General features: G+C 40.5%; 1 protein-coding gene across 1 annotated transcript in view; it reads right to left on the bottom strand.

The window, feature by feature from the left end:
- Positions 1-295: 295 nt before the first annotated feature.
- MAPK1 (mitogen-activated protein kinase 1) overlaps positions 296-16,604 on the bottom strand; it is a 36,230-nt gene continuing 19,921 nt past the window's right edge. The window contains exons 4-9 of the mRNA XM_063173367.1: positions 14,972-15,088; positions 13,165-13,279; positions 12,483-12,614; positions 11,030-11,139; positions 10,175-10,302; positions 296-7,927 (exon numbers count right to left, since the gene is read on the bottom strand). Of these exons, the coding sequence (XP_063029437.1) occupies positions 10,186-10,302; positions 11,030-11,139; positions 12,483-12,614; positions 13,165-13,279; positions 14,972-15,088 (591 nt within the window). The 3' untranslated portion in view covers positions 296-7,927; positions 10,175-10,185. The remainder of the gene's footprint in view (positions 7,928-10,174; positions 10,303-11,029; positions 11,140-12,482; positions 12,615-13,164; positions 13,280-14,971; positions 15,089-16,604) is intronic.

Genomic DNA, 16,604 nt, shown 5'->3' with positions numbered 1-16,604 from the left:
CAATGTGGAGTGCAAATCTGGAGAAAAACTCTAGACTTAGATGTATTCTGATGACAAGACTCAGAAGAAAATAAGCTTAATGCAGCATCAGGTGCAACCCTTTTCTGCTTCAAAGTACAGCAACAGCTTCCAGAAAGCAAACAAGAGTTATCCAGGACCTGCTTCTGCCCCAGACATCTTTAATAGCCTGGAGCGACTGTCAGTGCACACAGTCCATGCCAGGGGCTGCAAAGACAATGAAAATACAAGCTGCACAGTAATAATGATTTCCACTAGTAACTACACACAGGATATATTGCTTTTGGTACAATGCCATTTATTGTCACAAGAAGAAAACCAGTGATTAAGTTGAGCACATGAATTATGCAGACCTTTGCCATGCTGGAACAACAGCATATTTTACTTACAGAAATGTCACCAAGTCAGCTGTAAAAACAGCTTAACACAGTTCCTCCAAAATACCAAGCATATCCTCAAATCCAAATTTATATTACATTTAGCTACAACAGAATGATTAAGAAATGGTTTTGTTTTCAATCCCCACTTTTGTCTGGAGTGCTGTGCTTATACTGCATGGAGGCAAACAGAACCAAAACACGGAGCTACAGTGACAGCCACAACACCCACTGAAATATTTCTGAGTGGGAAAACTGGCCTGCAAGTTTGTGTCCCCTCCACACCTGTGCAAACCTACTCAGAAAGCCTGCAAAGGTATGTATGTGTGCAACACCAACAAAAAGTTTTTTAAAGCACAGAATGCATTAGAAAGTCTAAAGTTTGAACTCTTGAGTCTGTGGTGCCTCAACTATAAGTTAGAATATCTGTGAGTTTTAACACTTCCAGGAACAAAGGATTTTAGTCCATATTTCCTTTTCAGTACTAGCTATCAAAATTAAAGGTGACCTAGGAGAAAAAAGCTCGACTAAAAAACCTTCCAGCTCTCTTACAGTATCAATTCAGTGAGTCTCAAGCCAAAATTCTGAATATTCATCATTTTTGCATTTGCAATTTTAAGGCAGAAAAAGATGTTCACAGCACACCATTTAGTCTTGGATGTTACAAAAAAATCACAAACAACAAACCAACAAAAACAAACAAACTACCCTCCTAAAAGGTGCATCTCAAGTCTTTTAGTAATAGCAAAATTTTAAAAATTCTATGGCATTCTCTTACAGCTTTGGGTTTTTTTGGTGGTTTTATTTTTCTAGAAAAGCCTGAATTTTCAGACACAGATCACACATCACAGACAGAGATTAACATCTTCCATGATTTCTAAGTTGTGTGTTCAAGGCCAGAACGAAACTCGCAAGGTGGAATAGGAGATCCCTGCACCGCTGCCATCGCAGGGCTGGGCCAGCACTGGAGCTGCCCTGCCCCAGCTCGGCCTTCTCCCCAGAGCCAGGGCTGAGCCAGGGCTCCAGGCCAGCTGCTGTGCCCAGGCCCAGCCTGGGAGGCACAACTGTGTCCTCAGCTCAGCTCTACAGAGGCAAAAAATGAAAGGAGCAAATAAAAGCAGAGCTGTGAGACTGCAGGAATCTACAAGCATGCGAGGTAAGGAAAAGCAAGAACAAAGGAGTGAAGTCATCAAGCCAGAGCACACAAGGGACTTTGGAGAAAATTCCCAACATGGAAAGTGCAAACCCCTGGGGAAGAGCAGTGTCACTGAAGAGGAGCTCAGATCAAAGGTCAGCCCAGTGCTAGCAGCAAGGCAAGGAGAGAGAGGAGCAGTGCTGCAGGCAGCAGCTGAGTGCACACAAACAGACTGGCAAGAGACATGAAAGTATTTTTATTACTGTCTTTTTAGGTGAGAAACACTGCAAACCCAAGACCCTGGCAAGGCATTTCTTGCTCTTTTCAGGGAAATCAGGAATGGAAGACTTCAAGTCTCTTCAGCCTTCACATACAAACACAAGCTACCTCTGTACTAGGCTAGAAGGAGCACACATTTCTCTACCACACCAATTAATCAGCTGGAAAGAGAAGGAACTTCAGGAAAAATGGGCTCTGTGTGTGTGCATGTTGAGAGGAAAACAAGAGGCAGCTTTAGGGAACTTGCAGGAAGTTTTCAGTATTCACAAGGTACATCACTTTAACAGGATCAATAATCTGCTGTTTATCATCAGAACACTTACAAATCCGATAAAGGTTTTTTTTTTAACAAGTGGAACTTGTTTAGACTCAGTTACACAGAGAAAAGTAAATTGCCAACAGCAAGATGTACTGAAAACAGGGCAGAGTTTTAGAAAACATTTGAAGGAAAGTTGTCAGTGTAATTTATAAATTACAGGGAAAAAGACAGAGGGGTTACAGAACAGTTCTCACATCCAGCTCCCAAGATCAGGCTTCACACAAACAGCAGGTGAGCAGGGCTGCCTTCCTGACAGGGATGTGAACACCCCTGACACCAGGGTGGAGTTCAGCAGACACTGAAGTTGCCCTTAAAAGCTGAGTTGAGGCTCTGGAACTCCTTTGAAGCTACCTGGACTGGTGTGCTGAGAAGAGCAAGGTAACCACCAACAGACCCAGCACGCGCTGATGCGATGACTGTTGTGACTCTTCTACATTCCTCAAGTGGTTTTTATTTTTTAAACTTTTCAGTGTTACATATATGCAATTTAATAGAAAGAATAACTAAAGATGAAACATGCACAACACAGTCCTGGGTCAGAGTTCTACACAGCTTGATGCCATCAGACCTACATTAATCTCTTGCAATAAACACAGCTTCTCCTCAAAGGCAGCTCCTTGCCAGCCTCCCTGGTACTGAGTGCAGCATCTCCCCAGCACCTGGGGGTGCTCACTGGAACCACCATCCCAACCCACATCCCAACAGCTCAGGAGTGCCCACTACACCTGAAGCTTACAGATGGAGAGCTTACAGGCACTTCTGCTCAAACACAGGAAATTTGTGTGGTATTTCAAACTAATCCCACTGAAACAAGGATCACAACAACATTAAGTCAAATCAGTTATTTGTCAAAACTTTCCTGGAGCCCAGCAGCTGTGCAGTTGTACCTTGAAGTCCCTTCCTGAAGTGCATGCTACAGTGAACACACCTTCTGCCAGGGGAACAGCCACAGCCAACAAAAATATTAAGAACACACAGAAACATGGCAAAAATTCTGTATTATTCTTGGGGGGAAAAAATCTATACTCTGCAGTGAAAGCCAAGGAGGGGCATGAGAGATGAATTTTTACAAGCCAATCTCAGAGTTATTACACACCTGCCAGATATGGTTAAGCTTTCTTTAGTTTCAGCTCACATTTTTTGCCTTTTCATATTAACTAGAGAAGTTTTTAGCTGCCATTACCCAGCTACACCTTTTAAGAGTTCAATTCTTTGAAGAAGAGTTAAAAGTCCATGACAGTGATATGAACTTACTTGCACTGCTCCCAGAAGTCCCACATTTCAAATCCCTGCTCAGAGAAAAACCTTTTTGTACTGAAATGAAAACATTTGGTTTTTAAGGATTATGCAAGTAAGAATGTTCAAGATTTCATGGGAACAGTGCAATATGAATATCCATAGAAGGAGTGTCAGGAAAGCCCATGAACCACCAGGTAACGCTGACACTGATTTCACTGATTTGCATCATTCAGCAGGTCAAGATTTCATCATTTTCTCACACCAAAGATAAAACATTCTGCCTGTCTGTAGAGAAAGCTCATCTGTGGGGTTGTTTTTTGGGACGGCTTCCCTAACTGAATTCCAGGCTGGTGCAGTTACACAGGGGGACACACCTTGAGCAGTTCCAGCTCCTGCCTGCAGGCCAAGGAGGGGCAGTTTGGGTCAGCCAATGGACCAGCTCAGGCCAAAGCAAAGTCCCAGTCGTTCTAGATATGCACGGAACTATGCTGGATTGGTAATACAGGGACACAATTTAATGATTTTCTTTGCATTTGTTTTTACAAGATTCAGATGCCAAAAACAAAACAGAACATTAAGTTACCTGATTTAAAAAAGAAAATCACAAACGTTTACAACATCAAAAGAATAAGACGAAATATAAACCTTTGCTACTTACAATTGATCTATACAGATTAACCAAATCACAAATCTGTCACAATATAAATGTTTAATTGTTACAATGAATAAGAACATACAGAAAATGATTTATTTATTTTTTATAAAATCTTCTTTTGCTTTTTTATTTTAAACTTACCATTAACTAAATTAGCTATGCAGGACTTGTGGGGTACATGACTAAGAAGGCACCAACAGTACAAAGCAAAGACAAAGCAGTTTGAGTATTTTAAGAGTGCTCTACACTGATACAACACGAGAAAAGGCAACAATAGTAAGTAAACCAGCTGCAACCTTTAGAAATTTGTTCTAGATTTACACATGTAGTCCAACTTTTACATTTCTGCCGATGTGTCACTTGGTTTGATCACAGCACATGCTACAAAAACCACTGTAAGCTTCACTTTACTAATGTGCACTTTTCACTAATTTAGTGTCTTGATTTCAATTGTTAACTAAACCATTTTGAACCACAAATGTATTTAAAACTTAGTAAAAGGATTGTTTGGACTTTTTTGTTTAAACCACTGCATTTACAAAAATATTTCCCCTAAAATCTGGGATTGCTTGAAGACATTGCTGTACAAATATAAAAGTACTATGCAAGGGACCAAATTCATAAGTATATGGTGTGTATGTATAGACCTATATTTATACCATATCACTGTGCTGTAACAACACAATAAATTTATCAATAACCAAGGACTATATAAACTACACTAACATAAGCAAATATATATTAATAAAGTTTAAATCTATAGTACAGTTGCTCAGCAAACAACTTTGACATGGTATAAATATACTGTAGCATATTACAGTGGGCAGCAACAACAGGTTTTTCATTCTCTCATTCTGCAAGGAAAGCCCTGCTCAGCTCCTCAGGTTTTCTCTGTCCCCACTGCCACTCCCAGAAGCTCCCGGCGCTCGCGGCCCAGCTCTGGTGTCACAGGGGTGAGGAGGAGTCTGGCCACAGGCAGGACAGCAGAGTCAGAGGCTTGTTTGCCAAAGTATCCATGAGAATTTTGAATTTGCATATTTTTCTTCAGCTGTAAGGTTGGAATGTTTTTGACAGTGAACTGTTACATTCCTTATTCCCAAAGCATCTTTACCATGAAATATGCATGCTACTTTGATTAAGAGTTGCTGTTCTCCGCTCTAAAAATATAAAAACTGCATAAAGAAAAGAACCCAATGTAAAATGATGAAATAACTGACCTAACACAGTGTTGTTAGAGGCACCTTCTTTAAACTATTTTTAAAATCTGACCAAAAAAAACCCCTCGTGCTTCAGCATTTGATGCATCAACAAATTCAACCCAACAATGTTTACTGAATTCAGTAAAAGATTGATGAATGTGGTTATGGATCCTGATGGACGCCAATTGGATTCAGCAAAAGTAGCTAAGGAAGAAAGCCCAAGAGCACCAGACATCAGGTGAAGCAAATCCTCGGCTTCTCACTCAGAGAGGATGCAAGGGTAAGTCTACACCTCCCCAAACATCCCAAATTAAAGACGGTATTAAAAAAAATTGGGAAAGAGAAGGGTGAAGTAAGCTGCCAAAGATCTTCCTTAATAAATTAAAACCGAGGTGTTACAAACTAATTTCAGTAACAGTCATCTTTCCAAACGTGCCAAAAATGATTCCTGTTGTAATGATGATCATGCAAGTAGCAGAGATTCTAGAACTATTTCAACTTTTCAAAACTGAGTGAGAAAAGCATTTTGGTAAAGATGTGTAGAAAGGTCAAGAGAAATTTCTACACTGGTATCAACAGTCAAGTGCATATTTCTTCTACAGAAATGTTTTTAGCATAGGTTCCATACCACGATTCCATGATCACTTGTGCAGTGTCCTGACAATGCTCCGAATTTGTTCCCCACGTCAGAGATTTATGTACCACAGGAACTTCCTAATAGAAAATGCCCTTTAATGATGAACCCTTGCTTACTAAAAATTAGTTTTGGCAGATTAACACTTAAACTATAGGAAAAAAAAATTTGAAATGGAATCTTGTAAGCACCCTTATCTAGTGGAGTCTAAGTTAATGGCTTTCTAGATTTCTCTGAAGAGCAGACTAAATGGTATGAGGAGTTATTAACCAGCCAGCATCCTTATGTACTACAGTAGCAATTGAACCTGATTTCCATTCAAAGACATTACCCAAGAGGAAACCAAAAACTAATTCTTAATGTTAATGTGAAGATATAAGATTTAAATTTATTTCCAGGAATTACAAGTGCATTTTGTTCATATTAGCAAGCAGTCTTTATACAATCCATTCTTCACTGCTGCCAAAATAAAATGAGAAAAAGACAGCAGAGATATGAAAAGCTAAAAATAGAACTATTTTTCCTAAGTTATTTGTTGAATAGCATTTCAGTTGAACACAACTCAGAGGTAACAATAGATTATTTTTTTTCTCAATCATAGGCATGTGGCACTTAGACAATCATCTTTGCACAGAAAGCTTTAACAGTCATGCGAGGGCACAGTAATTATTTTAAACAAGGCAAATTTCTCACCACAGAGAGCAGTGGGGAAAGAAAAGGAGGCACTGCACTGGAACATAACACCTAGTAAACTCCACATTATACAATTTCAGTAACAAATACTTGAAAAGATCATTAAAAGGTATACAATTTTAAATGTTATTTAGTGCTAGCTTTGTTTGGTTGTCCTAACTCAGCATTATCAGAAAAGTTTGATAGTACTTGACAACAGAACAGTACTTCATGTCACGAGCTCATGGAGGCTTGATTACAAATCACCATAGTGTAGGTTGCAAGAAATGAACTTGAGATGCTGACATGCTGTAGGAGCAAAAGTAAAATCAAACTTTCTCATTTGAAGATGCAGTGTTCCTCTCTGCAAGAATCTGAATGTCAGTGATTAGATTCAAATGTCAAAACTATCAATCCTCATTTGAAGCATTTCATTGGTATGCAGGATGTAGACTGAGTTAATTAACATCATATTCTGATTTCTTGCTTGCCACCAGATACGGCTGCCTTGCCCAGGAAAAGCACTGGCCGTGGGGTCACGGTGCCATCGTGGTCTGTGTTAACCCTTCCAGCACTCAGGGAGCAAAGAGCAGCTGCAGCTGCCACCTTGCCTTGCACAGGCTGTACAAGCACTACTGCACGGTAGAACTTGGGGAGTACTATGCCTCCAGCGTGGGTAAACTTTAAATGATCTCTCTTAGGAAAAGCAAGGGAAAAAAATGTCAATACATGGAAAAATGTTTCTTAGATGAATTCAGTTAAGTTGGGCTCCTATGTAGCTCTTACACTGGATAGAATACCTGTATGTACAGCACAGGACACCCAAACAAGTGCATAAGCAAGATTAACATGAACACAACTTATGCTGCAATCCATAGCATAATGGTACACTCTGCTGGATGCTAACCAACCATTTCTATTTAAAAAGGACGTGCAAAAAAAAAAATCTGGGATGTCACTGACTTAAAGTGCCCTGAATAGTAGCTTTTCTAAAAAAAAATGCCAGCGACTTCAGTAAAGTCAGAAAAACAGTTCATGGTGTAAACGTCTTACAGGTCAATGGATTCTCTTCTTGGACATTGATCCAGGAGTGAAAGGAACCACTGCATCTTTCAAACCAGAAAGCAAGCAGTTAAAACACGGGTAGCAGTAGGTGCACGTACAGTACAGTACTGCAACAGGTCAACAATGGGCATTACGCAGGAGTGTCAATTACAATTCTTCAGGCTTAAAAGATTCATTGAAAGCATGAAAAGCCAAAACTACCAGGAACCGCCCTCCTGAATGGCTCAAAGGAGTTAGTGGATAAGCTGAGAGAGGCCACAAGACATGACCAACAATAAAGAACTGGGAAGAGGAACAGCAACATTTGAGCATGCCCAGTCCTTTAAGTCCTTGTCCTACAAGAGAGCAGAGACATATTTCAGTGAAGGAAGTTTAACATCACCTTTAAAACTTTTTCCTATTTCTGTGCTCTGTGCACATCGTGTTTACCATCAACCAGAGCCAGCAGGATCCACAAATGTTTAAAAAGAATTCAGAGACAGTGGATCTCAGGGCATTCCATTTTAAACTATTAATTCTTCAAAAGATTAGGAAGATTAAACACAACTAATCAATGAAATACATTGTTTGTCTGAACCAAAAATCTGTTATTTTCATATTGCTTCTCAATTCCAAACCCCACAGCTCAGGGGACACTTTGAATCTCGAGAAACAGCGCAGTGAGAGGAGCTGGCTGATGAAGCCCAGGGGGTGTGCAGGAGAACAGGAATGCCCAGCAGGACATTGGCACTGTGCATTTGAAGGCAGCTCCTGGGGACTGGCCCTCGCTAGAGTGCCAAGCAGCTCTGTTTAAACTCTTGTGCTATGGCAGAGCTGGCAATCCTGACCACAAATGACTCACACAAATTACCAGCATATCCTCACCAAGCTAAGTACAATATTTCAATTGCAGTATTGTGCTGGCAAAATCAACTCTGCATAGTAGCATTTGAAGGTAACATTTTTATCAAACCAGAAATTTCTGCTAGCAACAGATCACTGATATCTTTATCCCTAATCCTTTTATCCCTTAATCCCTAATACAACCTAGGTAAGTATGGTCTGAGCAATGAGGCAAGCAAGAGATCACAAACCATGATTTACCACATCAGTAACCACTCACTGCCCTTCCTTGAGACTGCAGCCTATTAGGAACAGGCTTCATCTTGTTCCTAAAGATTTCTGTAACTTTCTTGCACCATGTGTACATGCACAGCTGTGCTCTCACACACAAAACATGGGTGGGACATGAACACCAGTCAGTTACTGTGTCCCAGGTCTGCTCTATTAACAATGCCAACTAATAGAACCAGTGTGTGAACCTCAGACTTCCCTACATTTCAATTATTACAACAGTTCCAATATCAGCTAGCAAGCTTAAATAAACAAAATGCAGTGTTTGCAAAAATTGAAATTTGTTTATTTGTGAGCTTCTATACATGTAAATATTCAAGCCAGTGGCAACAGCAGCTACCCTAATGAAGAAAAACTTTTAAAAGTTTCCCCCAGTTTCTTTTTCTTTCCTATGAATTCATTATTAAATGAAAACCTGGGGATATATGCAATGCAGAAACTGAAATCACATTTTTAGTGCAGAAAAATTATTGCTTATAGCAAAGCCACAAAGCTCCTGCACACTGCCAGCAGAGCTGTGGATTTCTGGCAGCAAGGAAGTGCCCTGGCTCAAAACTTCACCTTGCTGCTGGAGCTGCCCACACAGAGCAGTGATGGCAGAATGCTGCTCTGGGGGAGGAAAGCACAGAGAGCACAAACCAGGAAACCCAGGGCAGCCTGTTGCCTTTGGCTTGTTTTTCCTTTCCACTCATAAAACTTTGATACTTTCCCTTATCAGTATCACAGAAGTTTCACAGGTACTCCAATCAAGTCCATGTTTGACCAATTTGTATGAAACTCCTGAGACTTGCAAGCCTTGTGGTTCAGGAAGACCAGTTAAGTTCATTGACTTAAAAAAAAAAGTCAGTCAGTGAGTATCAGTACATCCAATCTTAAATTAAAGTTTCAGACCTTCAAAATGCTAGGAAGGTTAATCATAATTAATTCATGGATATTTAAATACCTATTCTTATTTACTCACACTATTTGGGAGCTACTTAAAACTAAAGATAATTCCTGCTGAAGTTTTGTGCATGGGTTTTTTGCTTTAAAATAATTTAAGAGATTTCTCCTCTGTACATTACATTTAGGAGGAGGTTTTTTTAAAAGCATTTGAAGCCACATGATAAAATTATGTATCTGTAAAATATGAAGAACATTGCCCCCTAAAATGTTTTTTTTAATATAAAATTTGCATTTCAAAGCATTACCATTGCCTTTATTCTAAGCAGCACTATTGAAATGCAATTCTTGTTCCCTAAATGCACCTACAATAAGGTAAACACCTGGGACAGTTGCCTGGATTCCATGTGGACACTTCACTGCTGAGGGCAAACAGAAACTTCCCTCAGAAACAGGACAGGACTGAGGTCAGGTCCTTGGACAGGGAGTTCCTGGGTACTGGGGAAGGCAAGTCCCACATTTCACCAGCAGCACCAAAGTCCCAAATGTCCCCCCTGCCCGAGTGTCCCCTACTGCTGGGACTTTACCTATGCATGATTTAAGATCGGTATCCTGGCTGGAATCTTGCAGTTTCCTCAAAAATCAATTCTTTCAGCTTTTCCTTCGGCAAGTCATCCAACTCCATATCAAACTTGAAGGGTGCTTCAGCTACAGGCTTAATAACACAAAGAAATATGATTATTTTAATGTCACCATGCTGTTCAATTTCATGCAGTCCTTTTATGGATGGGGAAAAAGTCTGAAAATGTCCTTCACAAAAATATCTAACACTGAGCAGTCTTCAAGGCAGAACTCCCCCTGTTAGTCCTATGTGTGCTTTAGGTATTGGTTTCCCAAATTTTACATCAAGTACAGTAAGTAGCTGGTCAAATCCAAACTACAAGTTGAAATATTTATTTGAGGCTCTTAACTCAGTATCCACTTCAAGAAAAAAATTATCTTAAACATTTTTTTAAATTGGAATAAACATATCTGGCCCTTAAGGGAAACTAGGTTATTTCCTCCTCCCCTCTTTCTTCACAGAAATGAGCCCGAAATCTCCTCAGAACTGTACCTAAACTACAGCCAGTTCCAATTCAGGTTTCTAAAGCATAATCTGATGGCAAACTCAGCCACTTTCCTCCTTTACCTCAGACATCATGAAACCAGGCCTCACATGAGCTGAGAGTCTCCATTTTCTGGAGAGGGAGGACACTTTAGTATCTATTTATTGTGTGGCATCTCCTGAGTGTTATACTGAAGTGAGAAATACAAATTGTGGTAAATTGATGCAATTTGTTCTTCAACTCCGTTAGTGCAGTAGAAATATTACCCTTGAACTAAAGTAGAAAATAATCAGCTGGATCATTTTATCAATGTTTACATTTTGACAATGTCTTTACCTCATCACTTGGATCGTAATACTGCTCCAGATATGGATGGGCTAAAGCTTGCTCCACTTCAATCCGCTTATGGGGATTAAAGGTCAACATTTTATCCAACAAATCAAGTGCTAAGAGGAAAAAAAGTGAGCAAGGATTTAATACACACTCCAAAAAAGTGTCACAAACCTTGACCTTACCCAGACAATGGCCACTGCCCGAGGTGTGTGCTGATGGCAGTGCAGCCCTGCAGCTCCCCTGCTGTAACTTGGGCAGAGGCTGTGCCTGCCCCTCTCAGCATTCCTGGGCTGCAGCTGCCCTGGGCACCCCCTGCTCCAGCACAGCAAATCCTACAGGACAACCTGGCTTGAACTATAACAGAAATTAAATAGATGAGGCTTTTTCTTCTCTCAGAAAAATGCTTTGGATTTTTGTGCCAAAATCCAAACTAAGATGGAGCTTTTCTGAAATAAATAATTATGAATATGTTCTTATTCTGAAAAGAGATCTTGGCTGTTTACAGATGAAAATATCATCCAGAAGTCATTAGGAGTTCTAGATCATCACAGTGAAATATTCTGGCACAACCAGCAGCACAGAAGATACTCTCCAGAGAAGATGCAAATACATTTATATTCAAGAGATTCAGGTAAAATCTGTTGAAGACAACTTAGAAAGAATCCATAAAGAATCTGAAGACCCAGTAAGACAGAGTGAGGTCTGGTGAAACTCTGGACAGACATCACAAATCAGTGCTACTGCAGTTGGTCAGCTACTGTGCCTGTAACACATTTCCCTTTTCCAAGAAGAGAAAAAACTGATTCTAGGAGCAAGAAGCCCTAAGATATCTGCAGTATCCTAAATTCCATCACACTTCTTTTCCTCACCACATCATTTAAGAACCAGAATTTTAACATATTACCCTTTACTAAAGCCTTGTTAAGAAAGGTTAACAATTACTATATTCCTTGCTTTTATAACTTTTGCTCCACACATCCTCACTGAATTTTAAGCTTTCATGGTACCTAAGGATCCCACCCACTGAGAAGCCCCTGTTTAACCTGCAAGTGACTCACAGTCTGCAAAACTCTACCCAGGGTAGCAGCAGGCAGCTGCCCCCTACCTGGTGTTAGAAACAAAGTTCAAGACTTGTTTGATGCCAGTGTCAAAATCCAGTGCTGATGATCAGCACTTGAATAATGAACTGTGCTTCCAAGGGCAGTGACAAGAGTTTGGATCTCACAAGCCAGTTAAAGACCAAACTCCACAACAGGTAATCTTAGAGTTACTAAAATTGCATTAAAAAGATAAATTAGTGTGAGGGCTTTGTGCTGGTTGATGATTTTATATTAGATTTACAGTGCTGCTTTAAGGCACCTGGCATGCTCTACTTCCAATATAAAGATAAATTCTTAGATTATAGAAGCTCCCCTCCTGCCATTACTTTGATACAATGTAATAGAGTATAAAATACCTTTGGGGTCAGCGTTTGGAAACAGCCTGTTCCATGGTACCTTATTTTTGTGTGGTAGAGAAAGCAAGTAGTTTCTGGCCTTTAAATTTATTATACAATTCAAATCTTCTTGGGAAGGGGATCCAAGTATACCTAAAAATATGAATACAAAAAATATATGAATACAAAGAAATGCATTCTGTGAAAATCACATTAACACAGCTGTATCATATCTGCTGAAACTCAGTATTAAAACTGCTGGGAAGGGGATTTCAGACCAAATGTTTTAAGGATAGAGAACACCTGAGTAGTTTTTAGAAACATTTACTAAAAACCATTTGTTAAATAAATAAATAGATCTGAGTTTTCTAATGATCTGTAATCTCTTAGAAAGATCCCAGTAAGTGGTGTACCTAAAGAAATTCTAAAAAATTTGACCTGGACCTAATAATATATGAGCTTTTAATTTATTTTTTTAAATTTTGTTCTAAAAATATATCTGCTGATGTAATAAATAAATTGCTAAGTATTCTCCAGTTGTCCCCAAAACAATGGTTACCTGTAGCAATTGCTGCAAAAATAACAAGAGGGGAGAGCAGACACACACCCTGCACAGTGACCCACTGGAGAAAGGCCAGCCCAGCTGGACAGACAGATGGACAGACAGATGGATGTGGGAATGCTGCTTTTCCATAAAGCTTACCAAGGATATGGTTAAGTTGGTCAAGGTAGTGTTTTCCTGGGAAGATGGGTCTGTTGGAGAGCATCTCTGCCAGAATGCAGCCCACTGACCAGATGTCAATAGACTTGGTGTAACCCTGCAAGTGAAGCAGAAACACATTTTTGTCAAATTGTTGTATAATAGCAGCAACATGTTACTTTGGTAAACTGTGAAAGTGCACACTAATCATCTTTTTCTTTGTTAGATGAGTCGTGCTTGCTCATACTGTTTGGTTTTTCTGTACAAATGAAATAATTAAGAACCATATATCAAAACACTACTTTGAAGGGGTAGCAAGAACTGAAGTCTCCAAGAGACAGTTTTCAAAAAGGATTTTTTAAGTTTAGCTTAATCTGTTACCAACTGCAAATTAGATCCCCTAATTCTATAACCAATTTAAACTAAAACATTTTGGAAACCAGCTATTCTGAATTGCACAGCCCCTGACAGAGAGCTGAACAGGTGTGAAAGAGCTGTCCTTGAGGGGATCTAAGCTGCACTCCAGGATGAGGCCTTTGGCAAAGGGGAAATGGCCAAACCAATGGCTGCTGCTTGGCTGCTCTGTACAACACAGGCAGGAGGAGGTGAAGAGGCTGGGAGGAGAGCACAGCAGTCCCTGGGGTGTAACAGGAATGGAACAGGGGGATACCCCCATGCATGGCCAACCTGTGCCACCCTCAGGAAAAGGCACAGCAGTGACACCAGTCAGTGACAGAGCCACACCTGCCTGGGCTCCTGCCACTGCCCTCCCCTGGGAAGCCTCTGTCCCACTGCCCCCACAGCCACTGGGCTCCAGCTCCTCAGGATGCCATCCCTTCACCATTTGTGTTCAAGGTGCCAGAATCATAAAAGGAATCACACATTAAGCCAGAAACTTTTAACCTGACCACCCTCTTACAAACACAAAATATATGTGTTGTGAAAGCCTTTGCTAAGTAGATGTGGACAGCCCAGTGCTGTGGCCTCAGTGCAGGTTTAAAATACAAGATGTGAGTTTAAAATACAAGAAGCTGGAGGAATACACCCTTAATTGGTCAGATGTCTATTTTCTTAAAGTGCTTGGACACGCCACTGACACACCAAAACAAACACACCAGCTAGAAAAGCTGTAAATCCTCCAGGAACAACAGCTGTCCCAGAATGTCAAATACAGCTCCAGGTGTCACCCAGGTGCTTTGCTAACAGGTGTCTGCCTGGGGGAGTGCACACAGGGCTTCTGAAGGACACCCACCACCCACACAAGAATTGGATGCACCTTAAATGGCCAGAGAACACAACAGTAATTCCAAATACATAAAAACCAAAGGAATGATTTCATGGAGACTATAGGAATGCAATTAAGACTGACACATTTTTTATGTGTCTCATGCCTTCATTCAGAATCAGATTCACCCTCATTATACATTCTAAACCTAAATTAAGATGTCAAGATGACATTAAGGCAACATTTGCAGCCTTGATGGAGGCAGCAGCGGAATGCTCATTCCAGCACTCCTGTCCTGCTCAGTGGCACAGCAGGTGATGGAAGCAGTCTCATGACTGGCAAGGAACTGGAGGTGTGGGAAGCTGAGCACGTGATTTCTCAGTTCTAGTACCCAGTAATTGATTCTGGAATCACAATTTATTTCAAGCCAGCAGCTCTACTGGAAACCATGCCCACTCCTCCCCAAGACTGGTGCATGCGTTCTGATCCTACAAACACACAAGGGCTCGCTGCTCCAAGCACAGCTGGAACTCACAAGGGAAAAAGCAGCAACAGCAGCACCCCAGCAGCTCCCTGTGGCCTTACCTTAGAATTCAGCATGATTTCAGGAGCCCTGTACCAACGTGTGGCCACATACTCTGTCAGGAATCCCGTGTGATCATGGTCGGGATCTGCAACGCGAGCCAATCCAAAATCACAAATCTGGTTTGAGAGAAGTAAAAAGGAAAAAAAGGCCCATTAGACACACAAATCCAACACTATAACATCACTGATTCACCATTCCCCAATCAATGTAACACCCGTAAATGCAGAGATGGCAACCTATGCTTTTAGAAAAGTTATTGCACAAAGGCGAAGAAAAATGTTTTGCATCAATTACAAAGAACATCCAACTGCCATTCAGGGGCCAGTAAGAATAAATAAGAAATAGTTCACAATTTATGTTCCACTACAGGCTTGCTTACAGCACCTTTGCCAAACAGGCAAAGATACACTGCTCCAACCTCTCAGAAAGTCACCAGAAAACAAAAAGAATAGCAATTAAGACTTCCAGAAAACCTAATAAGCAACCAACACATACGCAACCAAGCTCAACACCCTATTTTACAAAAGCTATCATCATAACTGCATCTTTGCAGAAGAAACAACCTATCCAATCATGAGATAATGGTAGGCTGGAGAGATTATGGGCTGTTGAAGGAAGCAAAAGCCTAAAAGACAAAAAAAAATCCCCCAGAAACAAAACACAAGCAAGAAAATATTTCTCAACCCCTTATAAGGAAAACAGTTTTATCTAACTATGAAAAGAAAAACAAACACCAATTTAGACTAGTGAGTTCAGCAAAAAGTAAAAGGTGGTTTTAGTTATGCTCTGGTAAGGAGGCTCCATGGTTTTCAGAGCTATTCAGTGTCTAGAGAGAAATTAAGAAAATTAATAATGTGAAGACAGACTGCTGTAGAGCAGAGCAGCTGCTCCTTTCTTACCATCCCAAAGGTCAATGGCAAGGTTGTTGAGTGGCACATCAGACACATACACAAGCTTCTGCTGCACCCCAAAAAATCACCAGGTTATGATTGCCACACAAAGTGTATTTCCATGAAAGAATACATACTTTCAGGAAAACCAGGCATCAAATGTAGGAGTGGCAAACAGTGGGAGGTTCCTCTGCTACATTTGTTTTATAATATTTACTCTTAGATAGTTAATTGTGTACAGTGATTATATTGAAAATGTGAAGTGAAAATAGGCTGCAGTCAATAAAGTCAGTAATGGAAAATCCTACCAAAACCACAGAAACCTCCCTTTGCTCTGGCAGATATTTCTTAACTTTGCTGTAGGGACACCCTGTCAGAGAAATAACTGACAGATCAGCTAGGGAAGAAATCCTTCACCTGACTGAAAGCTGTACCTGAAGGACAAGACTCAGCAGCTGACTGTTCCACAGGGGGTCTGGAGGAAAGGCAATGGTGAATGCCATAAGCCAAGCTGGATGCCATTACTTTAGCTACATATTAAAAAAATAAACCCAGCTCCTTGGATCCTTAGAAAACAACCCCAAAAAGAACCTTTCTAAAGCATGGCAAGGTTCCGCCAGGCTACAGGAAGAGAGCAGCTGCCTTGTGTGCAATTAGCTTACATAAAGAGACTCAGTACAAATAATCAGAAGAGCCTCCTCTAAAGACAGAAACGAAGAAACTGTAGAGGACAGCTTAGAGA

This window comes from Melospiza melodia, chromosome 20 (genome assembly GCF_035770615.1).
Source record: "Melospiza melodia melodia isolate bMelMel2 chromosome 20, bMelMel2.pri, whole genome shotgun sequence".
NCBI lineage: Eukaryota > Metazoa > Chordata > Aves > Passeriformes > Passerellidae > Melospiza > Melospiza melodia.
This window is presented reverse-complemented; position numbering and strand designations above follow the sequence as displayed.